A 25513-nucleotide genomic window follows, 5' to 3' on the forward strand; every position below is an offset into this window, starting at 1 on the left:
CAAGGCTGAGATGGAGGAGCAGAAAATGGCATGCTCTGGAAATGGGGGAGGGAGGTGTGCATGTGTGCTCTGTGGAGAAACTTAGTAAGGAGAGGCTTTTTATAGAGGTCTTTTTATAGCCTTGACTCCTGAGATTTCTCTCTATAAATCCCAGGAATGCAGAGCTCTACTAAATCTAAACAAGGAAGAATTGACTAAAACCATAGCATGAAGAATTTACTTTGTCACCAGACACACAAAAGAAGATTTTTCTAAGTTTGAGGTTATTGATGGAAATTAAAGTATCTTTCTCTCAAGAAATAGTCTTCTTTTACCCTACCCCAACCTACTCTCTTTCTGTGCCATAATCTAGGTGGCTTCAAACAACAGAAATGCACCGTCCCATAGTTCTGGAGATTAGAAGTCTAACATCAAGGTCTTAATCCAGGTCAGTAGGGCCACGCTCCCTCTGACATACTTCCTTGTCTCTTCCCAGCTTCTGTTGGCCCTGGGTATCCCTTGGCTTATGAAAACATAACTCCAATCTCTGCCTCCATCTTCACGTGGCTGTTTCCTCCTTGTGTATGTCTGCCTCTTCACATTGCATTCTTTTATAAGGACACCAGTCAGATTGGATTAGGGGCCTACCCTGTGCCAATATGACCTCATCTTAACTAATTACATCTACAATGACCCTGTTTCCAAATGAGGCCACATTCTGACACATTGGGGGTCAGGAACCGAACATCTTTTTGAGGGCATACAGTTCAACCCATAACAGGCAATATTTGAAGTGAGAGAAAAAAGGACATGGATACAGTATACGATGGCTAGCTGGGAAATTAAAGAGATGGATGTCCTAACGTTAGGCACCAACTTAACATAATGATTGGATCCAAGTTTGTCTTCTGGGAAACCACTAGAATAACATCCCTCTTTAAACCGTGGAGTTAAGACTGAAGAACCTTTAATAATGTCAATAATAATAATAATTCATCATATCATGACAACAGCAGCTAACATTTTTTAAGTGTTCACTAAGTACCAGTTACAGTTCTAACTGCTGTCTATGTGTTAACTTAGCTAATACTCCAGATAACCTACCAGGTGGCATTGTTGTCCCAGTTTTACAGGTAAGGAGACTGAAGCCTAGAGCGGCTTTCTAATTTGCTCGGAGTCAAACTGGGAAGCTGAAGGTTGAGCCCAGGCAGGCCGGCTCTAGAGCACGCATCCTTGCTCAATATAGAGATGGGCTGCCTTTAAATCTTATGTTCCTAAAGAGCCTTCTGGAAAAGTGCCCTTTACAAAAGAGACAAACACTTAAACAGGTAAAACAGACCATGGTTTTTATAAAGAGACTTGAGCGTGACTGTGGCCGATGATAAAAATAACTTATGGGATCCTCACTATGTAACATGCTTAAAGGGATCATTTTCCAAATCCCAAATCAGGCTCACAGCCTTGCCATTCATCACATGCTTACTCTTTGCTAAGTATGCTCCTCAGTGCTTTACAGACATCGCATTTAACCAGCCCATGAGGGAAATGGGGTCTCATTTCACTCCTGAAGAAATTGAGGCCCCAAAGGTGACTTAACTTGCTCAAGCACACACGGCTAATGTGTGGCCTGGTTAGAATTTGAACCCAGGTCTTTCTAACACCAAAGCCCATGCTGTTAGCCAACCTGCTGCAGGTACACGGTCAGCCATGTGGGTGGGCACAGATCAGGGGCCCTGGAAACTACAGCCCGCAGGCCAAACCCGGCCCATCTCCCTTTTTGTAACTAATATTGTATTGGAACACAGCCCCACTCCACTTAGGACTTGTCTGTGGCTGCTTTCGCCCAGCAGAGTTGCGTGGTCACAGCAGAGCCTAAACTATTTGCTCTCAGGCCGTTACAGAAGTGCCAGGCCCTGCCGTAGGCGAGGCAGGCTGCACGGCTGCCGTAGGCGAGGCAGGCTGCACGGCTGCCCCGTCTCAGAGCAGGGAGACTGAAGTGTCTCCACTGCAAACACTCAGTGTTTCCATAACCTGGCGTTAACTGTATGTTCCGTCCACAAGAGACCAAATCCTTCTTGTTCCTCTTCACATTCTTCAGCCAACCAGCACCAGCTTGTTATGGAAACACTTGCTAAATTATAAAGAAAACAATGAGCTTTCGGAAAAAGTTTGTTCATTTAAATGTATGAGGTTCTGACCTTAACCAGGTAACTGTGGTTAACATCACCAATGATAGACCCATCGATAACATGTATCCCTTGAGATGAGGCGCTGGGAAGGACACGACATCACTTCTGTGGTATTTTTCCCCAAAAAAGGCTAAGCTCGTTCTAATCATGAGAAAAAAAAAAAAATACACCAAACAAATTCAAATTGAGGGGCAGTCTAGAGAATAATTGACCAGTACTCGTCAAAAATGTCAATGGCATGAAAGACAGGACAAGACTAAACTGTCACAGATTGGAGGAGACTAAGGAGGCATGACAACCAAATGCTATGTGATATCCTGGACCAGAAGAAAGACCAAATAAGGTCTGTAATTTGTTTAATAATAGTGTATCTATGTGACATTCCTGGTTTTAATCATTATACTGTGGTTCATAAGAGTATATAGGAACTCTTGGCTATTTTCCCAACTTTTCTGTAAGTCTAAAATTATTTCAGAGTACAAAGTAAAATAAATAAACGCATCCCAGGGCTTTCTTAAAATTTTTTAAAATTTATGTGTTGGGTTCTGTTTCACAATGAAATTGTTCGACTTTGATGGCTGGGACTGTGTGGTCAGTTTTAACGTCTCATCCTTCATTTCTGCTTTGTGAGCCCTCATTTATTTGCTTGGGTTTCTAGAGACACTAAAGGAGACAACATGCAGAGGACTGGGGAGAGAGAGGGAACTTTCTGCGGTGGTTTGAGCTGAATCCATTTGGACTGCTTCCAGCGTATCAGTAACCTCAGACAGCTGCCAGAGACATAATCAGATCAGTGCAAATCAGGACACTTAGGTTGATGCGGTAACTTAGGGAGGCATAAGGAGACCTCCCCTCGGGCCCCTGAGTCTAGAGAGCCTGAACGCTTTGCCAATACTGACTTATTCCTGGACAGAGAGGCAGCCAGAGGAGAGGCAGAGCCATAGCAAAGAACAGCGTCGCCTGCCTCTTCAAACTCTCTGTCCCCCGAGCCACTACAGGGGTGATAACAGCAGCAGCCTCTGTGGGGGAGACTAGACCTCTCATCGCCCGTCAGTCTCCGCTTCCATAGGAGAAGCCCACCCCACTCTGCCCCAGGGCTTTAAGCTCCATTTGGAGGGCTTCGTTTTCAGTTTCTTTCCCCTCTACTTCCCTGGAACCTCGGTCACAGCTGTAATCCGCAGCAAATGGATTTCCCTGACCCTCGGGACAAAGGCCTAGTGTTCTCCAGACTCGGTGGCTCCTGGGAGGGCAGAAGCATCAGCGATTCTCCAGCTGCCGGTCTCAGGCCCTCTGGGCAGCAGAGACCTGTAATCAGATCGCTGTCTGGAGCTGGTTACAGTCAGCACATCACTCAAAGTGGTCCCTCGCGATTGGGAGGGGAAAACTGACTAAAGTACGTATGAATCACAGCCTTCCGAGCTCCGGCTCACACAAAACCACACAGTGAGTTGGAACCCAGAGAAAAAGAGACTCTCAGTTCTAGACATTATAGCCATTAATCAGATTTGGCCTGGGTTCATAGTAGGAGTCCACAGGGATGGGTGGCCTTGCGGGGAGAAGTAAGGAACTAGTTAGAAGGAGGAATAAGGGTAGGAATTAAAAGGAAATTGAATAGGGGTGTGTAAAATGCTTAATGCCGAGCGAGTTTAAGTGTTCAGATTTTCTAACGTGGGGCCCCAGTTCGGAGCGTTAGGAGACTCCACATGTGCCTCAGTGGCCCTCACTGAGCCTTCAGAGCTTTGAGCCCATAGAGCAGAGCTTTGAGGCAGAAGGCCTTAAAAACTTGGGTTCAAAGAGGGGAACTATAGTAGAAAAAGTTTGAAAGCTGCTGTATTGTTCCACGCTTCCTAATTAATTCTGTTTCTTTCCAACAGAAGTTCCCTTCCACCAGGAGACCAGTGAGAAAGTGACATATGGCAGGACCCTAGCTTCAAATTTCCCCTTAGGGCAAACTCCAGCCCTCTGGTTGAGCAAATCTCCACCATGAGTCCAGCCGGTTTTCTGGGGGTGCCTCCGTGTTCATGCTGCTGCAGGACAGTCAGCGGAGCCCTATCTCCTTGAGTGACTCACTTCCCCAAAAACTAGGGTTCAGTTTTTGCATAGGAAAAACAAGGGAGATTGTGGTAATGTTCGGTTTCTTAAATTGACTGGTGGGTACACTTGTGTATTATCCTTTGTATATTATAGAGAGAGAGAGGTTATTTTGTAATATACAACATTTAATAGACATTAATTAATAATTAGGGATTAAATTCAGCAATCGCAATTCCTTAACACCTCTGAAAATCTAGTATGCTCCAATATAGACTTTGGCCAATGTCATTGAAATAATTGCTCAAGGTGAGATCATGGGTGAGGTCTCAGAGGGTGTAGTGTGGGAAGAGCTCTGGCTTTGGCGTCAGACTTGGTTTTGCATCCTAGTTTTGTGATGACCTTAGATAAGTTACTTTGGTAAGTTCTTCATTGACAAAATTGGCATAATACCTACCCCATGAGGGAGGTCACGTGTATATATAAAGCACTCACTATAGTGCTTGACACATAACAGGTGCTTAATAAGTAATCAATATTATTAGTGTAGATACTGTTGATGGAAGGTACTGAAATTAAATCACCAGCACTATATGTTTTAAAGTAGTTGGCAAGAATTCTGAAGATGAGGTAGAAAGGAAGCAGAGCTTTCCAGTGAGAAGTAGGATGGAGTACGGCGTGTTTCAAGCAATTTTGTTCAATAAACATTTATGGAATGAAACGCTAGGTATATACGGGAAAACAGGATATGATCCCTACTCTCCAGGAGTTCAGAGTCTAGTGGGGAAGACAGACACATAAGTAAATCACTTTCTTGTGATGACACGTGCTAGGAGAGAGGTAAGCACAAAGTGTCTTGGGGTAAGTCAACCAACTGGATGGCTTTAAGAAAGAAATTAGGACCCAGTGTGAAGCAAGAGAAGTGTTAGAGGACACTGCATTCAGTGAAGGTTTCACAGAAGAGACACAAGTTGTTCTGATGATCTAGGGAGCTGGTTAAGTGAAAAATGGAAGGCAGGCATTTCAGGGGAAGGGAACAACATGAGTAAAACCACAGAGGTAGGAAATAGCCAGTTTGGTGGTTCCTCAAAAAGCTAAACATTGAACTCCCACATGGTCCGGCACTTCCACTCTTAAGTATATACCCAAAAGAACTGAAAGCAAGGTCTCAAACAGATACTTGTATACCAATGCTCAAGGTAGTGTTATTCACAATGGTCAGAATATGGAAACAACCCAAGTGTGCATCAGCGGATGAAAGGATAAACAAAGCGTGATATATACATACAATGGAACATTATTCAGCCATAAAGAGGAATGAAATTTTGATACATGGTACAACATGGATGAACCTTGAAAACATTATGCTAAATGAAATAAGCCAGACACAAAAGGACAAATATTACATGATTTCACTTATATGAGATTTCTAGAGTAGACATTCATGGAGACAGAAAGTAGATGAGAATTTACCAGGGGCTGGGCTGCGGGGGAGAGAGGAATGGGGAGTTATTGCTGAATGATGACAGAGTTTCTCTTTGGGGTGGTGAAAATTCTGGAAATAGATAGTGGTAATGGTTTCACAACATTATGAATGGGCAAGTTTTATGTTATATATATTTTACCAGGATAAAAAAGTTAAGAAATAATGAAGGTGTACCTCTACCTCACACCATATACAATAATTAATTCAAAATGGATCAAAGACTTACATGGAAAAATTAAAACTATAAAACTCTTTGAGAAGAACCTAGGTGTAAACCTTCAAAACATTGGATTAGGCAATGGCCTCTTAGATATGACAGCAACCATAAAGAAAAAGTTAAATTGGACTTCATCAAAATTGAAGAGCGGAGGAGGTAATCACGAGCACATGGGTATGTGGTCTTTGGGAGAAAAAAAGCAGATCTACCAAACCAGAGCAGTGGACTCACATTGTAGAATATAAGGTTAGAAAAGTGGGATGAAGCTAAGAGATTAATCCTAACCCACATATACCACCCCCCAAATAGGTATTCTTATTACCCAGTTTTGCAGATTAGGAAACTAAAACTAAGAGAGGTAAACTGCATTGCCCAAGGCCATACAACTAGTCGCAGCAGAGCTAGCATTCCCAGAGCTAGGATTGCCTGACTCCATGCTCTGTCTCCTTCAGCACTTTGCCTCTCTTGGGAAGATTGAGAGACCAGAGAATGGGCAGAGAGAAGGGCTGGCCATCTGTTCCCCTACAGCAGTGACTACCCAGCAGAAGTGTCAATCTCGGCACTCACAAAGCCTACAGTAACCTCCTCCACTTTCCCTCTGTCACACCACACATGCTGCTCAACACCCCACTCTTCTGAACGCCAGCAGGTGTGGTCTCATCGCTCATTTGGCAGAGGGTCAGCAATATTATTTGTATCTTTAACTTTGTACTTCGTGCCCCGTCCCTACCAACTAAGAAACAGAGTCCAGAGGTAAGGAACAGGCTTCAAAGGATTCAGGAACCTCTACAATTGTAAGTACATTTTTTTTATACATCTGTGCATTTTTTTCCTGGGCAAGAGGCCTTAGGTTTTACTGTTTCTAATATGCCTTCAAAAGTTATGAACCCGAGGGCTTCCCTGGTGGCGCAGTGGTTGAGAGTCCGCCTGCCGATGCAAGGAACACGGGTTCGTGCCCCAGTCCGGGAAGATCCCACATGCCGCGGAGCTGCTGGGCCCGTGAGCCATGGCCGCTGAGCCTGCGCGTCCGGAGCCTGTGCTCCGCAACAGGAGAGGCCACAACAGTGAGAGGCCCGCGTACAGCAAAAAAAAAAAAGTTATGAACCCGAAAAGGAGGATCCATGTCATCTACCTCTTTTCAATTTCCAGTACTTAGCAAACATACCCCACATGCGGTAGATGTTCAGGTTGCGAAAAACTAGGAGCGTGTTTATTCGGGAACGTTCTAGAGGTGGTTGACAAGGAGTGGAAGGTGGGACAGGGCAGCTTTATGCTGTGAAAGCAGAGAAAGCGTGGGTTCAGGTAGCTCAAATGTTACTTCTCCTTTGAAGCGGTCCCTAGTTTCTTAGACAGAGTCTGTCCTTCCCTCCTGTGTGCTTTGCAGGAGAGACTGAGAGGGAGCCAGAGAGAGAGAGTGTGTGTGCACTGGAGAGACAGCTGTAGCCATCAAAAGTGGGAGCTGGAACCCAGAGAGCTGGCCAGCCAGCGAGAAGGGGAGGGAGAGGGAGCATGCGCTGTCCGGAGAGTAAGGGCATGTGCATGGGAATGAAAGAGAGGACGTGCCTCATCAGGCCTGGGGGAGTGAGATGGCCAGGCAGGGGGACCATGAGAGAGAATGGGGAGGGAGCTGGAGCCAGGGAATGGGGCCCAGAGTGAGCCAGCTGCAACTGGGAGAGGGTCTGAGAGAGAGAAAAGAGGGCAGGAGTGGGGAGAGAGCTCATCTGAGTAACCAGAGCAGCCCGCCAGGGTCAATGGAATGAGGGCTAGAGGGCGGGGGTATATGCACGTGTCCAAGAGAATCAGACAGCGAGGTGAGTGTGAGCACACAGGAGGGTGGGGAAAGGGAGGGCAGGCGTGAGCATAGGAGTGAGAGAGGATAGGGCTGAGGAGGCAGCAGCAAGAATGGGAAAACCAGGGGCTGGGGGCAGAAATTAACAAGACAGAAGAGGGGGAAAGCGGAAGAGGGTATGCAGAAGCCAAGAACGAGGTGATGAAGACAGGAGGGAAAGGCGTGCTTGTTAGCAGAAGGAAGGGGGCAGGCGGGCAAGAGACCTCAGGAAACATATTGTCCCCACGTTACTAAGGTCAGTCTGTCTGTCTGTCTGTCTGTCTCTGTCTCTGTCTCTGTCTCTGTCTCTCTCTCTCTGTCTCTCTGTCTCTCTGTCTCTCTGTCTCTCTCTCTCTCTCTCTCTCTCTCTCTAGCAGTTGCTGTCTTGCCTGTGCAGTTTTTCCATAAACAAATGCCACACTTTCTTTAGAATGTTGTCTTGTTTTATTTCTCATCAAGGATTGAGTATACACTGTGCCCAAGATCTGCCCTAGCTGCTGCAAAAGAAAAAAAAAAAAAATAGAGCTGAGGCTTGATCATCCAGGATGTAGACTGCCCTCTCCTTAACTTGCTGTGGCTGCTGCCTTGTTTTATTTTATTTGTTTATGGTTATAAGGACTAATACTTCCGTTGAGATTTCCTAGGGTGGGATGCAAAGCAAGAACTGAAACCCAATTCTGATCAACAGTTTGGGAAAGGGAGGTGGGCCATTGAACTAAGAAGAGACTTTGGGATTCTGTGGGATATTCCAAGCTTGAATCTAACTCCCATTTACTGATCTGTTGCTTGGTGAGCCTCAAAATCCCAGCGGAGCCTCATCTCGACAACTAGGTTGTCAGTTTCTGCAGGATCAGAATTATGCCTTCTACTGCTTTCTATCCAGCCAATGCTTCCTTCCATGGAGCATAAGATGAGGTAGATTCCAACTGAGCAGGGCACAGGAAATACTTGTAGACTTCGCTGTTTCATCAACCTGCACCACCATCATCATCATAAGCATCCTTAACAAGTGCGTAGCCAAAATGAGGCCCAGGGCTGAGTGCAGTTCGGGACAAAGAGAATTCATGGAGGATGGCCTTGCCCTGTGGCAGTCAAAGCAGACATATAGAAATTAGGGGAAATCACTGCTTAAGGACCCAGGTCATGAGTGCTGTTTGCTTTGCCTTGGAAGCCATAGGCCTCTGAACTTCAACTTGCTGCCTGCCCACTGGGAGTAACCTGGACTTCGTCACCCCCAACATTCCTGTCTTTGAACCTTCATCTACACTTTTTGCAGCCCATGGTAAAAACTCACCCAGGCTGAGGCAGGCATCCTGAGGAATGCTGACAACCTCCAGAGGGAGCACACTGGGAGGAAGATGGCAGGACGTTAATGACTATTTTAGTTCTTTGCACTAATGTTCTCAATACTGTGAAAAAATCGTATTATTTTCTTCATTTATTAAGTTGGCATAATCTTCTGCAAGAAGAGAACTGAATGTCTATGATGGGATGACAAAGAAGTGTTGTTTTTAGGTGTAAGAAGGAATGGGTAGAAGGAAAAGCATGTATATATATATAAAAATTAGGATTTTAGGAATAGCATGAAAGAAGAAAAAGAGAGGAACTTGACCTAGGACACGGGCATGACCTTCCCACCACTCCTTCCTTCTCTCCCAGCCCTTCTCCACTCCTTGCCTCAAGGGGATGCGCAGCTTCCAGTTCTGAATCCCAATCATCGGCTGGTCCCTCAAGGAATTTCTAGCACTTCTACCCTTAGTGACTGGGATAGAAGTTCCAGGAGGCTCTGCCAGTTCCACCTTGGAAGAGGATTGATCTACTGGAACCGGACAGTGGGAAACAGGCTGGGGACAGTTATAATAACCACAACAACAGCCAATGCATAAGGAACACTCGATATATGCTCGACACCCCACTAAGCGCTTTGTATTGTTCATTTACTTTATCCTCCCAACAATCCATACGCTCTTGTGTCTGCCAGATTAAGACAGGAGGTTAGAGAAGTGTGACTTGCCAAGGTTTCCCAGCTGGTAAGTGGCGGAGCCAGGACTCAAACCTAAGTCTTTCTGACTCCAAAACCTGTGATTTTCACCAAATTGCTCAATGTGGTGCCCTGCTCAGCATTGGATCAGAGAGCACTCAGTGAGTACTTCAGGAAGGAAACAGACTCCAGACACACTCGGAGCTCTTCTGGTTGGAAAACAAAACAAAATGATCACTGCAGTTTATTTTATTGCCTCTTTCTCTCATTCTGTTCTCTCTAGATTTTGGATCCCATTTCTTTCAAGAACTGCCTATATAAATATGGACAAATAATAATTTCTCTGATGTCCAGTTTCTCTACCCCAGTGATGAAAAGTTTGATGGTGTGAGGAATGGTCCCTAAGATCACTGCTAGGAAGCCCATCGTAGGGGATCCTCCTAGGCTGTTTTTCATCTCCTCTAGCAGAATAAGTCGTAAAATTTAGATTCAGGCTGACCTGATTTCACACCTCGCCTAGTGAGCCAAGCCTAGCCCTGTCCTGATGGCAGGGGTGGCTGCAGACCTCAGTTCAGAAGTAGTCCCACACAGGCTGGTAGAGAGCGGATACCCACGTGTGTATCCTCTAGAATGCGTTTGTTAAGCATTTCCCTCCTGCTTCTTCCCTCCCAGCACCTGCCTGCTCATCTGCCACCTGAGCGCCCTGACTGTGCCGTCCTGTAGGCCATGGAGAACGAGCTGCCCGTCCCCCATACGTCTAGCAGCGCGAGTGTCGCCAGCAGTACCAGCGGCGTCAGTAGCAGCAGTGGCGGCAACAATAGCAGCAGCGGTGGCAGTGGCCGCCCCACGGGGCCCCAGATTTCTGTGTACGGTGGCATTCCTGACCGGCAGACTGTGCAGGTAAGACGCCACCTGATTAATCATCTCAGGGCCAGCCAGGAGGACGTGTTGGCATGGTCTGGTAGGACAACCGGGGTGCTAAATCTAGAATGGGCATAAGGGCGTATGTCAGTGGGTAACTATTTGTGCAGCATTAGAGGAGTAGTGATACTAGATGGATTCAGTCAGGGAAGGTTGGGGAGAGTGGGAATACTTAGCAGATCCGAAAATCCTTTCTTATCTGGTGACTCAGATCCCACAGTGCCGTTTGGGGAGTATAAACTTGTGAAATCATAAAGGACACACAAGTGAAAAGAGCAAAGAGAAAAAATGACTAGAATCTGCTCAGCCACAACCTAGATCCCCTACCTAAGTGACCACTTCCTTGTACCAAATCTAAGTTTCTTACATACGGAGGACCAAAATAGAACCCCAAACAATCCTTTGTCTTTACAGCTTTTTGCCTTCTTCCCCAAAGCAGCGGTTTGCAAAGTGTCATCTATGAGGCCTTCCGGGTGACTACACACTCTTCCAAAATGCAGTCATGACCATGTTTTGCCGTCTGCCATGTGCCCCGCACTGTCCGAAGCATTTTGCTTATTTATCTTCTTCTCCAGCTGTGAGGGTGGTTATTATTAGGCACAATTCTGTAATTGAGAAAACTGAGGCTCAGAGAAGGTAGTGACTTATCCAGGGTCACCAGGTAAAGACAAAAAAGCTGAACCTGATTCCCCCCAAACCTGTGTTCTTATTCACTACAATGTCTGATAGAGGCTCCTGGATAAACTAGGGAGAAAAGAGAGACCACAGCCGAGAAGCGTTTATTCTAGTAGCTTTGCTATTGCAGTTTGGATGTACTAGATGAGTGAGCTCATCCTTCTCTGGCCCTAGGCCCAGATTAGGGGATGGAGGAGAAGCCACAGCAGATGGTGAGAGAGCCTGAAAAGTCTAGTTAAAGGAGACCCCGATAGGACGTCCCAAGCAGCTGGGGGCAGCCCCTGCCGGAAGGGTGTTGACCTTGAGCAGGTTTGAGTTTGGCTGGCTGCGTGTTCAAAGCTCGAATAGGCTGCGCTTCGGACTTGTCTCTTTCTTCCCACCCCTTTCCTCCTCTCAGCCTTGTTGAACTTCGGTTCCCTCTGTCATCATGTTCCGCACCCAAGCAGAACCATTGGGGTGCCTCCTATTTCTGTTCCTTGACATCCTCCAGTGAGAAAAAGTCCATCTCTACTACTGCTGTCTGGATGCTTGGGGGTGCTTTTAGGGGTCTAAGGAAAATAAAGAGGCCTAGGTAAAGGGAATAAGAAGAAAAAATTCTGGGGAGAACAAGGAATAAAAAGAACTGAGCTCATGTAAACCAGGACCCTCAGAGGGGAAAGTACACTGAAGGAAGTGGGTGGAGGAGTTGGGATGGGGTGGGGGTATCTGGGGAGACTCCAGAGCCCATGGAGAATCTGTGATATCAGGCTGTTTTTACAGAACCCCAAATCTGAGCCCAGAGGTTGTTTTGTCCGAGAGCCGCCAGCCCCTAGAAGTCATGTTAAGCTGGAGAGAGCTAGACTAGAGGCTCACTTGCCTGGGGCAGAACAGCCCTGGAGCCAGAGCAGCAGAGCGAAGGGTGGGAAGTGGGCCAGAGCCTAGCGAGGGCCCATGTAGGGCACCGCATGGGAAGACAGCAGGAAGGTGACCAGGTGAGAAGGGAGGAGAAATGTACGGGGCTAAGGAGAAGAAGGTAGAGGGTCTCAGGGCTAGAGGAAAGGCATTTGCTTTTCCTTGTTCCTGGGGGTGGAGAAGAGGCTTTGAGGGTGGGAAGGGATCAAAGAGCAGCCTTTTGTCATCTCCCAGAGACTGTGGCTCAGCCAGTCCCATCAGGAAAGAGGGAATAGCAGTAAGGCCAGGGAATGGGAGATGGTGGCTCAAAAGAGAGTGATAGAGAGAAGGAGGGAAAGAGTAAAAGAGGAAGGCAGCATCCCTGTAGCTGCAGCATCCCTGCTGTGCAAGTCCAGGGGGACCATCTTCTGAGGGACCGATAGGACGTCCCAAGCAGCTGGGGGCAGCCGCTGCCGGAAGGGTGTTGACCTTGAGCAGGTTTGAGTTTGGCTGGCTGTGTGTTCAAAGCTCGAATAGGCTGCGCTTCGGACTTGTCTCTTTCTTCCTACCCCTTTCCTCCTCTCAGCCTTGTTGAACTTCGGTTCCCTCTGTCATCATCATCCCTGCAGTCCAGTTAGACTCATCTGAGGCTGCAGAATGGCGGGGAAGGGGGTACCTAACAAGCCTGGCGTGGGACCCAGTGTCACCGGAGGCTTAAAGGACTCCTGTCTCCTGAGCTCCCACTGCCCCGAGAGTTGGTGGTAGTGGCGTGTGTAGCCCATATCGGGGAGGAGCAGGGAGCGTGTGTGATAGGCAAGGCAGGAACGGGTGGAGCTCTGCACACAGTCGTCTCCCCGGCTCCCTGGCAAGTGGGGTTCGCAGGCCTGGTCCTTATCTGAGCAGCTAGGGAGAGAGGGTGTTGAGCAGGCTTGGCCGCAGCGCGGGCTCTTCCCCCACCCCACCCCCCGCCCTCTGCAGGTGATCCAGCAAGCCCTGCACCGGCAGCCCAGCACGGCGGCCCAGTACCTGCAGCAGATGTACGCGGCCCAGCAGCAGCACCTCATGCTGCAGACGGCGGCCCTGCAGCAGCAGCACCTCAGCAGCGCCCAGCTCCAGAGCCTCGCGGCCGTGCAGCAGGTAAGATGACGTCACAGGAGCACCGCAGATGCCCCCGAAGGAAGGGGCAGGAAAAGCAAGCACTGCACGCATGTGCCCATGCGTTCTCTTACCGCGTCCTCACAGAACCACTGCGAAGTGGGTGTGATCGTCATCCCGAGTCCTCTTGACAGATGAGGAAAGAGGTTTTGAGAGGCTAAGCACCTCGCCCGAGGCCACACAGCTCTCAAATAGGGCGGCTGGACCTCTCCGCCTGCCTCGCCCAAGGAGGGACTGGCGGGTGCCTGCCTCTCCGCCTCACCACACTGCAGGGAGGGGGCCGAGGGTGCGAGGAGGTGTCCACAGGAGAAGGCCATTGCCCATTCAGCTGGCCTTTCTGCCCTCAGTGGCCGAGAAGAGCCCAGACATGCATTCGACAGAATCTTTATGCACCTGCTGCACACCAGAGTTCATGTCGGGCACCGAGCACGCCGTGGACCCTGTCCTCTTGCAGCTTGTGGTGGGGAGACAGCAAGTAGTCAGAAACACAGAGACAGCAAGTAGTCAGAAACACAGATAGACGAGGAGACGAAGTAGCTAACTACCAGAGCGCTGATAAGCTCTGCAGAAGAGCAGAGCAGCCTGCTGTGGCTGAGTAACAAGGAGGCCCACCTTACAGTGGGTACAGCTGGTGGGGAGGGGGGAGCCTGTCTGCTGGAGGAACAGTGAAGCCGACACTGCAGGATGAGAAGAAGCTGGCCACGGGGAGGACGCAGGCTGGATGTTCCAGACAGTACGTGCCCAGCGCTCCACGTGGGGGCCGGTGAGCTGGGTATGATAGAGTGGGTGCAGTGGAATGGGAGCTGAAGAGAGCTGGAAACATTGGTAACAGTCACAGCTGACGGTTCGAGCGCTTACATGTAAATGCTCCGCCTCGTGTAATCCCTTCAGCAACCCTACAAGGTAGACACCGTGGTTATGCCACCTTATACAAGAGGAAACTGAGCCACTTGCTTGAGGTCATGTGGATGAGCCAGAATAAGGGTTTGACTCCTTACCGCTGCCCTATAGTGCACCCTGCGGCAGGTGAGAGCCGGGGGGGATGACTGGAGGAGGTCTGGGCCTCTAGTGATGAGAATTCTCCTTTCCTAGGCAAGCCTGGTGGCCAGCAGACAGGGGAGCACTTCAGGCAGCAGTGTGTCTGCACAGACCCCCGCCCAGTCATCCTCGGTGAGTAGGATGGAGAACAGCAGGCAGAGCCCACAGCTCCAGGACCAGCTCCTTCCTCTTTGCCCAAAATTCTCTTGGGCTTCCAGACCCAATTGTGGTGAATCCTTAGCCGTGTAGAACCACGGCTGGAACCTGTTACTCTTACCAGAAAGAAAAAGTGCATGCCGCTTTCTAACTTCTTTTAATAACTCCCCGTCATCTTTCCAATGTCAAGGCTCTCTGTTCATAGCTCAGTCCTCTCCCCATCGGATCCTCCCTGCAGCTCTGCACGTAAGCCAGAGATGCAGCAGTGCTGGGGGAAGATCCAGGGCCCACAGATCAGAGCTGGTCCTCAAGAAGGCTGAATCCACCAAGGGACAGAAGAGGCAGAGAGAAAGAAATGGATGAAGCGGGGCAGAGTTAACCCACAGAACCTCCTGTTTCCTACTTGGCGTGTCTCCCTCCTCAGATCAATCTGGCAGCCTCCCCGGCAGCAGCCCAGCTCATCAACCGGGCTCAGAGTGTCAACTCAGCAGCAGCCTCAGGCATCGCCCAGCAGGCTGTCCTCTTGGGCAACACGTCTTCTCCAGCCCTGACTGCAAGCCAAGCACAGATGTATCTGCGGGCACAGATGGTGAGTCCCCAGCCTGGGCCACGGCTCAGGTGGGCCGGGAGGACGGAGGCAGAGAAGTTGGGAGCTGGGCAGTGAGAGAAGCGTGGGGATTAGAGAAGGGTGGGGAAGAAGCACTAGGGGGACAGTTGGCAGGAAAGAAGGGGTGGCGTAAAGAAGGCGGCCTGGAAGGCTGAGTGGAAGCTTTGGTACAAGCTCCATGACGCAAGGGAAGGTGGGGTTCCAGGCTGAAATAAAGTTACCCATGATGGCTTCTTTCCCTCCCCTCCTAGAGTGAACAGAACTATCCTCTTCTTATCAGAAACCACTCCCCAAAATTAATTAGGGTAGAGAATGCAGGGATCTGTGCCCAGGCGGTCTGTACACTCAGACACGTAAGATAAACAAGCGTGCAAACATCCAAGTACCCTACAGAAGTGGGGTCTTACCCCCCTGGGACAGTCCTTGCAGGGACTGGCCACCGGTAGTTCAGGGTCAAAAGTGTGTTCCAGCCCAGGTGGTGAAGGTGGCAGCCAGCTCCGGGACATGCGGCTGCTCCACTGCCTTCCCAGCTGGGCCCCCATTCCCATCAGGGCCACCCTGTCAGCCGTTCATCAGGCGGGCTTGCTCGGGCCGAATGGACTCAGGACGGCATCAGCCCTGCACACGCATACCTAGAGTCCCCCCTTTACACCTGTCCCTAAGGTGCAAAGGCCCATAGGAAGCTGAGAGGTTCCTAAGATTTAGCAGAATTTCCCGTGAAAGCAGCAGCATTCGCCCTAGGAGGCAGGAACATCTAGCTCTACGCGGGACTCAGATCACTGCCCCCATTCTGAAGAGTTCTCCCTCCAGCTCCTCGACACACTATCCTAAAGACTGTACAGTCCCATCCCTCCCTCGGCTCCTACAGTCAGACCTTGACACTGGGAGCTTTTCTGGGTCCTGCTCCAGCACTTCCGTCCTTGACTCTGAGCTCACTGAGGTGCAGCTCCACTCCCGGGGAACAGCCCATTAGACACACGTGTGGACTAGACTTCCACTTCTCCAGGGGGCCGGGCAGCCCATGTGACACCGCCCAAACCTGCTCTGTCTTCAGTTTACCCTGACCCTTGTCCTACTTAACTACCCCCACTGGAGCCCTGCAGCCTGGCCAGGTCCCTGCCCAAAGTGGGGTACTGGTGCTCAGAGGAGCAGACACGCTGTCAGACGCCACATGTCCCCTCGGACACTGAGCTAGTCTCGCAGGGGCGGGGGTGTCATGCAGAGACCCTCAGTCCCTGCACTCCATGGAAGGAGATGCAGACACGAGTACGGCTCTGGGGGCTCTGGTTCCTCTACCGCTGTTGTCTCTGCGCACGCACGTACACACACACACATACACACACAAACACATAAATAAACACACACATAAATACACACACACAAACACAAGCACATAAATACACACAAACACATAAATACACGCACACATACACACAAACACATAAATACACACACATAAATACACAAACACAAACACATAAATACACACAAATACACACACACAAACATAAATACACACACATACACACACACATACACACACAAGCACATAAATACACACACACACACACACACACACACAGCCTAATCTGAATTTGACTAAAAAAATGGCCAAAAGAATGCATCTAATTTGATCTCTTCTGGTGGAGAGTCCTGTTCTGACCCAGACCTGGAATCCAGAGCAGGTTAGATTTAGAACATGGTCCCAGGGCATCTGTCGCAGCACAGGGGCCCTGCTCCCCGGGACGCTGCAGAGAGGGACTTGAGGGTGTCCTGCGATTGTTGGTCCCTCTGGGGTGAGCTCTTCGCAGATCCTTCTGAAGTAAACTTGACTTGGGTGCAGCCCCAGAATGGCCCCCCACCCGTGGCCCTTCACTGCCCGGCCTGGGTCAGACCACGCCGAGCCTCTTGAGAGTTTCGGGAGATCCCCCTGGACTCTTTTCCTTTCGTGCCTCCCCGCGTCCCCAGTCCACTCCCTGGCTAAACTGTGTGTCCTGTGGCTGAGCCCACATTGGGCAGGTAAAAGGCGGCTCGTTTCCTGTGATTCCAGGCCCAGCCAGGTAACCTGGTGCAGGTAGCTAGGAGCCTAGGCGGCACTGTTCCTTTGTCCCCTCAGCTCATCTTCACGCCCACGGCCACCGTCGCTACTGTGCAGCCTGAGCTCGGCACTGGCTCCCCCGCCCGGCCCCCCACCCCCGCCCAGGTGAGGATTCCATGCTTGTGGGAGGGCAGGGGGGTGGGCACCCCCGCAGAGGGGCACTGATAATGGGTATGGGCCCAAGCCCTGGAGGAGCTCTGAATGTCTGGAAAGTTTGGGATGTTCTGGGAAAACAGGTGGGAGACAGGGCATCCCAACGCTCCTACACTTGCTCCTTAATTCACCGCTGAGAAGGCTTCGGCCACTCTTGACTCTCTTTCAATCCCCGAACACAGAGCAGGAGTCAGCAGCATGCCGTGATTGCCAACAACGGTGGTCATCTCTACCTTTTTACCTTACACCCTCCCCAGGATAATCTCTGTTGTTGTTGCCTTTTAAGAGGAAAATTCCACTCTGGTTACACATGCTAGCACCTCTAGGAATCAGCAAAAATCGCATGGAAGAGGGAGCAAAGATGAGTCCTGGGTCCCTTCCTTCTGCTGGGAGTACCCAGACACTGCGGTGGCTGTAAGGATTCTGTGGGCTGCAGGGGAGAGGGACCATCCCCAGCTACAGAACGGGAGGACCCACCTGGTAGCAAGATTAGCAGATTTGTCAGATGTGAGTCTGGTACAGCCTCCGTGTGTCCAGCAGAGGGCACCAGGGACCAGGTTGAGTAAGCATGCTCATCCCGGCGTAAACCTGATTCTGAGGACAGGATAATCCTTGGCCTGGGGGACCTTGCTGGTCGATTAACTTTCACTTTTGCCCTGGCCTTTTCCAGTGTGGGAAGCCCCGTGCCCACCCTGTATCTGGGAATTCTTTCTAAGTGGTGTGCAGCCCATCCTGATAGTTTGGGGGAGGAGGGGAGGTAACAGAAGGGAGAGACAACCCGGCCTCCCTGCCTGGGCCTGCCCCAGGAGGGGCAGACATCCCTGCTCAGAATTTAGCTTCTTCTGCTGATGAATCCAATCGCTAGCACTCTTTCTGTCTCCTTTAGAAACTCTGCTCCGGGTTCCTCTTTCGGCCCCTGTCTCATTCTCTCTCTCTCTCTTTCTGATTTTAACAACCCACTCTCCTGTTCAGCCATTCGTGGATCCATCCCTAACTCCTTCCCTGTATGAATTGTGTGTCGGCATTGCTCCTACCCACATTCTCTGGACTCCTACAGACCCCTCTTTTCCAGGTACAGAACTTGACCCTCCGAACACAGCAGACACCAACTGCAGCAGCCTCGGGCCCTACCCCCACTCAGCCTGTCCTGCCCAGCTTGGCCCTGAAGCCCACGCCGGGTGGTAGCCAGCCTCTGCCTACCCCATCACAAGGCAGAAACACTGCTCAGGGTTCCCCTGCAGGTGCCAAGCCTGCCATAACTGACAGTGTGACGGAGCCACTCAAGAAAGGAGATGGCAACAGCAGTGTGCCAGGGAGCTTGGAGGGTCGGGCTGGGCTCAGCCGAATGGTACCTGCTGTGGCAACCCACCCCCTCATTGCACCAGGTAAGGGCTCCAGGAAGAAGGATCCTATCCCAGAAAACTCAGAAGGACTATGGGTCAGGGGGAAACTTTCCTTTTTCCCATGGACGTGCTAAGATGTCAGCCATGTGTCTCTCTTTCCCCTCCTACAGCTCCAGATTCTGTTTTAGGCTTCTAGCCTAGCTTTAAAGAAGAGAGCCACATCAGTGGGAATAAATGAGACCTTCTTCACAATGGGCATCATGGTGATTCTCAGGGTACACAATCATAGCTCTTCACTTTGAGAGTGGAGGTTTGGCAGTTAGACTATTTTGAAATTCTCTAAGGGTCAGCAAAAAGGACAGGGGCTAGCCAGAGGCATGTAAGAATCCCACAGGGAGATGAAGAAGTGGGAATCTTATTTTCTCATCATTCAACAGACATTTGTTGACTAATATTCGCCAGTTATGTTGCCAGTTCTGGGTGTGCAAAGATAAATAAGACGTGGGCCCTGCCCTCCCAGGAGGACACAGTCTGGAGAGACAGACAAGTACAATGCAATATAGGGTGATAAGTACTATAATAGATGTGAGCACAGAGGCACTATATAGCCTGGCGGACAGGAGCTGAGAAAGGCTTGCTGGTGACGGTGACACTTGAGAATAAATCTTGCAGATTAAAAAAGTAATAATCCAGCAGATTACTTGTGAGGCAGATTCTGTGAAGGGGATGAATCAGTATTCCCTGGGGCTAAACTCCCTGCCTGCTAACGTTCTCCCAGTGCTGCCTATTGTGGGCAATCTTTAATGAGAAAATCTGCCAGGAGCCCCAGAAGCCAGACTTATCAGTCTCAGGAATAAGACCAAGCTGTCACAGCACAGAAATGGAGTGGTGGACCACGTGGCTTTGCATTAAAGAGACACTCACCCTGGTCACATCCCTGAAATAACCACTAACCCTCTGTCCTCATCCAGACTATTTTACCATCCAATCTAACCTGCATTTTTTTTTTCTTGAGAGCCTACTTTATGCTTGTTACTAGACTAACCAAGATGGTCAAAATGTGATTTCTTACCTAAAGGAGTGTGCAGTCAAAAGGAGGGAGCCAGATATATAAGCAAATCCATTCAATTTCATAAATACCATTGTAGGAGTAAGTATGAGGTAAGTGTGGGCCCAGGTGGGCACCTCAGTGCCAGACAGGAGGGGTCAGAGATGCTGTCCCTCCAAGGAAATGGCACTGAGTATTGAAGCAGGAGTCATTTCCGCAACAGACAGAGGAGGGGAAGATATTCTAGACAGACAGTGGGAGGCGAGCTGGGGAGAATCTGAATTCAAGTCCTTTATTCACCCTTTTGGGGCTTCAAGGACAGATGTGGTCTTAGCCTCCAGTGGTCACTCTGAGCTGAAGCAGGTAGCTCCCTGCAGAGGCCTGACTGCCCTGTGGCTCCAGGCGTTTCTCCCTGTCCGGCATTGCTTTCTCCAGAGACTAGTCTAGCCGCTTCCTTTTATGAAGAAAGAAACTGAGGCTCAGAGGGTAAAGTCTGGAGGGTCTTACCCTGAGCTGATAGCAGCTGAGACTAGAGCAAGGAGCCCAACTTAACATTTCTTCTACCTTCTCATGCAACCTACAAACCCTTGAGCAACATCCAGGCTTCAGGACTTCCTGAGAACCCCATTTCTGCCCAGGCCAAAATGTAACCTCTCCCTAGATCTAAGCCAGCCCCCCAGATTCTAAGGACCCTTCAAAGGAAAAACCAGTCCTTAGGGTTCTTCCTAAGGCTCCTAGGCAACCCTGGGGCCTCAAGAAAACTGGACAGAAAGGGGACAAGCCCGGATAAAAACCTCTGATGTAGACTAGATGATATGCTGGGCTTTTTTATGTACCTCACCTCTTTTGACCTTCAAAAGAACCCTATAAGGTAGATGCTTTTATCCATTTAACAGATGAGAAAACTGAAGCTCAAAGCGCTTGCCCAAGAACTTACTGTAAGTGTCACTCAAAGTCACATCAGTATTACATGGCAGAACTGGAAACCAATTCCTCATCTGGAGGATGAGTCAGATCCTATGTTCTTAATCATCAAGCCATATTTGCCTCTCTCAGTTCTTACAGTGGGGCTTCCTAGGCCTTTCTTATTCCTGACCCAAAGCTCGAAGAGCCTGACAGTTCTAAGACTGTTCTGGGTTTTACAGAGTCTAGTGGAGGGCTCTCTTCTCTTGAGCCTGGTAAAGGGGAAGGCCTGTGAGTTACAGACTGAGGTCCAGGGCCCCAGGTGTGGCCTGAGACTTAACAGCATGTGGCTATAGGCAGTACAGAGACCAGTGGTTCCCCAGAACTTTCTATGGAGCAGCTGTGAGCTGCAGACCACAAAGACCGTCTCCCCAGTGAGACGAATCAGTAGGCTTTGCATTGTTCCTGTCTCCCACCGTCCCCTCCTATTCTTCCCTTCCTCTCCCACCCCTTCCTCTCCATGAGCCCACTCCTCACGCCCAAACGGAAGGCAGCAGGGACGTTTAAGATGCTGCAGACCCTCTCAGGGCCTCTAGAACAAAAAAAGACTGAAATGATCCTCCTGACCTGATGGGGGGCGGCCTGGAGCAGTACCTGCCTTGGGTGCCACAGTTCCCCAGCAAGGAGGTAACTTCTGGCCTCCTGCCCAGGAGGAGCCTGGGACTGCGAATGAACGGAGGGATCAGAGTGCGTGCGCATGCGTGTGTGGGTGGGTGGGTGGGTGGGTGTGCGTGTGTGTGTGTTTGATAGAGGGGAGAGAGAGAGAGAGAGAGAGAGAGAGAGAGAGAGAGAGAGAGAGAGAGAGAGAGATGGGGAGCAGAGTGGCAGGTTTTTGCTATTGGAGCATTTTTGTAGCCGGCTGGCTGGCTGCCCCCAGGGAAAGTAACCAGTGGAGACTTGTGGCGGAGGCAGTGCGGGGAGGAGAGCAGAGAGGAATGCGTTCTCCTGGGGGCTGTTTCCTCCCAGAGCAGGCAAACGCTCTAGTCCCAGCTGGGACTGCTCCCACTGACAGCTGTTTGGGGGCAAAGCCCCTCCCCCATGGCAAGCTCCCTGCTGTTCCTGCTCCTGTCACCTTGGCAACGGGCTTCTTTAGGCTCTGCAAATAGAAAAGGTCCCTTATGCCCTGAAAAGGCGTGGGTTGGTGGGTGGGGGAGGGGAATAGGAGGCGGAGAGCAGAGCGGAGAGGTTGGGCTTCTCGGTGATCTGAGGACCCAACCAGGAGGGCAGAAGAGGCGCAGGCTGCAAGGTCCCATGGGCCTGGCTTCCAGAGGCGCCAAGACCTGGGGGAGCTGGGCCACAGCTCCTGATAGGAGGCTTGGTCCTTGGAGTCCTCGTTCTAGTGGCTAAACTCAAGGCCTTGGATGCACATGCAGGCTCAAAGGTGAGGGGAAAGTGGCTGCCAGGAGGGAGATGCTGCGATAAAAGAGAACTGTCCCGTCATTGAAACGCCTGGGCCCTTTTCACACAATTGTGCTCCAGATGCCAGGTCTTTGTTGTGTCTCTTCATCCCTCCTCAGGTCTCTGGAAGGAGAGAGAATTCATTGTTGGGAAGGCCTGCCACACAGCAGCTTTGTTTTATCACAGAGAGGGTTTTGTGTCAGGGAGTGGTGATTCTGTCTGTGATAGGTGGGACAATGTGATGTGTGCTGATTCCAGGACTCCTGGGTACCATATCTCCCTCCCAAAGCAGGTGCCCAACTGTAGGGTAGATGCACCTTTACGAGAATCCCGCAGAAACCAAAACACGCATGTGGGCCTGTCATCTAGCTGGAATCAGATCCCCTACAATTTTGATGTTCAAATCATGCAACCAGCCATGAAAGTCATTTCATTTATCCACTGTAGGATCAGATTTAGATTACTAACCATCTCCTCCTTATACTAGGGGGGGAAAGCCAGCAGATATCAGAGGAGGATTTTTCTATTTTGCTGAATATTTCTCACCATGGGTGTTGGGGGTGGGGGGAGAGAGAGAGAGAGAGAGAGAGAGAAGCAGCAGACCGTGTTCCTTGGAACTGTTGAGCATCCCTTCTTTCCTGAAATCCTTCACGCTAAGCTCCTATTATGTTACTTCCATGGTTGCTGCCAGTAATAATAATTATTACCAGTTAATGAACAACCATGTTCCAGGCACTGTACTAAATGCCTAACCTACATACCTCATTTAATCCTAGCAATAATTATTCATCTCACAAATGAAGAAGATATGGCTCAGAAAAAAATAATTAACTACCATTTCCATATAGCTTTTCTCTCTTTAATTGTTCAATTCAGCTCAACAAATATTCATTTAGCACCTATTAGGTGCCAAACGTGATGCCAACCATATGGGCGTTAGAGTTGAACAAGTGTATAGTCTAAAGAGGGGTTATGGAAATTGCCTTGAAAAATGAGTACATTTCCAGAACAGAACTGAAGGGGGATTATCTCAGCTGGCACTGGGAGGCACTATGCCCAGGGCGGCCACGTGTGCCTGTGACCATCTGTGTGTGTAGGTGGCCCTGCTGCCCCTTGCTTTTCCCTGGCCCCACTGCCATTAGCTGTGGGACTCCCAAAACATTCTGTCCTTCCCCCTTGTGTTTGACTTCAACACCTACGTTTTCAGACACCTGCCACCTGTCCACAGATGACTTCTCAATGCGTGTCCGTCCCTGTCCTCTCCTCTCCCCAGAGATTTCCAACTGTCTATAGGATATGCCCACGTGGATATCACCCCACCAGCATACACATTTTTAAAATTTAGAGATCCATAAATAAAACAAAAAGAAAAACCCGGAAGTCTTCCTCTTCAGAAAGGGCCCCCTTTCCCAGTTCCTGGCTGCTGTCCACAATCATCAGGTATTCCTAGACTCAGACTTACAATCTCAGGGTTGTTTTGACTTCATTTTCCTTCATCGGAGAGGCAGGGTGTTATAATGGGAAAAGCATAGACTTCGGAGTTAGATGTGGTTTCAGACCCCAGCTTCATCACTTAACTAGTTTTATGACTGTCATCAAGTTACTTAATCTCTGTAAATCTCGATTTCTTCATCTGTAAAACAAAGATGGTTATATTTACAACAGACTGTAAAAATGGATGAGATGGCCTGCAGAAGTGATCAGATATCTACCGAGTAGGCTCACAGTAGATATCCGTTCCCTTTCCCTCCTTATTCCCACCCTCCATCACCGCCCAGTTTATCACCAGGTTCTGACCATATTTCCCACGTGTCGGCTCCCGGCTTTGCTTAAGGCCTGCTGACCATACGAGGCTTAACTGACCACGAGAACATCCTGCTCATAGCTGCCAGCATCACCTTCCTCAGAGACTCCTTTCTTGTTTAGAAACCTTCGCTGGGTATTTATTTCCTACTCTGTCAGTCACAGGAGGGATTCAATCATCAGCACATTAATGACTTCTGACCGACTGACTCTGACTCTGGGGTGGGAGCCTTCAAGACCCCCCAATTGCCCCTTGAACCACTCTCATCGCTCCCAGCTCCCTCACATAGATCCTCTGCCTCGCCTTCCCCAGTAACCCCCGCCCACCTTTGTAACTTACTTGACCCGCACAGACCTTCTACGTCCCCACCTTCTGGCATAACGCTCCCCCTTCGCTGTCCACTCCTCCAAGATTACCTCCAAAGTTCTCAACAGCCCCCAGCTAACACTTGAAGGCTTGCCGTTTCAACTTGAGCTCGCTGACTCCTCCATTCACTCACCCGTCAGCATTTTTTGAGCATTTGTGAGATACAAAGCACCATGCCTCATCTGTCAGTTGAAGCCAACTTCCCCGGAACTTGCTGCGCTGTGGAAGTCTCTCAGAAACAACTCTCTCCTTGCTTGTAAAGTGGGAATACCGCCCATTTGCCTCAGAGGCTTATTGTAAGGAATAAATGAGACTCAAATTATGAGAATGCTTTGAGAAGTTCAAAACAATATACAAATGGCAGGTAGTATTTTAAGAATAGCTACCATTTATTGTGCATCTTCTCAGTATGAACAAAGGCAGGGAACCTCTCCTCTTTGTGGTTGAAGCATAATATTCCATTTGATACTAACGACTACTCTATGAAGTATATATCACCATTTGCAGAACAGGAAGTCAAGATTCAGAGAGGTTAAACAATTTGTCTTAAGTTGCACAGCCTATAGGTGGCAGAACCAAGATTCAAACCAGATCTGTCTGACTCTAAAACCAACACCTTTAGCCACTTATGCTGTATTCTCATCCCTCTACCAAGGATGGGTAGTTTCGTTTCTTTTCTTTTTTTGTTTTTGCTATTTTGCGGTACGCGGGCCTCTCACTGTTGTGGCCTCTCCCATTGCGGAGCACAGGCTCCGGACGCACAGGCTCAGCAGCCATGGCTCACAGGCCCAGCCGCTCCGGCATGTGGGATCTTCCCGGACTGGGGCACAAACCCGCGTCCCCTGCATCGGCAGGCGGACTGTCAACCACTGCGCCACCAGGGAAGCCCGGGTAGTTTCTTTTCTAATGCTGCAAGCTGCCTTATAAGGAATCCTGCTCACAGAGGATATTTGGTGGTTTTGCCAGGTAGTTGCAGAGCAGGTCTGAAGACATTAAGCCATAGACAGCCCACCATAGAGTGCCCCTGAGGTCAGCAACCCTGTTTTTGTAAACTTGTTTCCTCTTATGGGGAAATTCCCTTAGCTCTATTTCCCCTCTCCTATTCCTCCTACCCCTCAGCCTGGAAGGACTGCATCCAGGAAAATTCACGTGGCTATTGCTTTCCGTTTTCCTAAAAGGAGCTTTCTTGTCTACTTATGTGTATGTG

At 49.6% G+C, this 25513-nt stretch overlaps 1 protein-coding gene across 7 annotated transcripts in view; it reads left to right on the forward strand.

The window, feature by feature from the left end:
- PHC2 (polyhomeotic homolog 2) overlaps positions 1-25513 on the forward strand; it is a 102817-nt gene that overhangs the window by 43288 nt on the left and 34016 nt on the right. For 3 of the 7 annotated variants that reach the window (XM_060140624.1, XM_060140623.1, XM_060140625.1), the window contains exons 2-7: positions 10384-10611; positions 13156-13314; positions 14425-14502; positions 14951-15115; positions 17184-17336; positions 18457-18769. In XM_060140624.1, the coding sequence (XP_059996607.1) occupies positions 10438-10611; positions 13156-13314; positions 14425-14502; positions 14951-15115; positions 17184-17336; positions 18457-18769 (1042 nt within the window). In that variant the 5' untranslated portion in view covers positions 10384-10437. Of the gene's footprint in view, positions 1-5930; positions 6697-10383; positions 10612-13155; positions 13315-14424; positions 14503-14950; positions 15116-17183; positions 17337-18456; positions 18770-25513 lie in introns of those variants that run through there. The other 4 variants (XM_060140626.1, XM_060140627.1, XM_060140628.1 and 1 more) reach the window with 4 other exon arrangements.

Source organism: Lagenorhynchus albirostris, chromosome 2 (assembly GCF_949774975.1).
Source record: "Lagenorhynchus albirostris chromosome 2, mLagAlb1.1, whole genome shotgun sequence".
NCBI lineage: Eukaryota > Metazoa > Chordata > Mammalia > Artiodactyla > Delphinidae > Lagenorhynchus > Lagenorhynchus albirostris.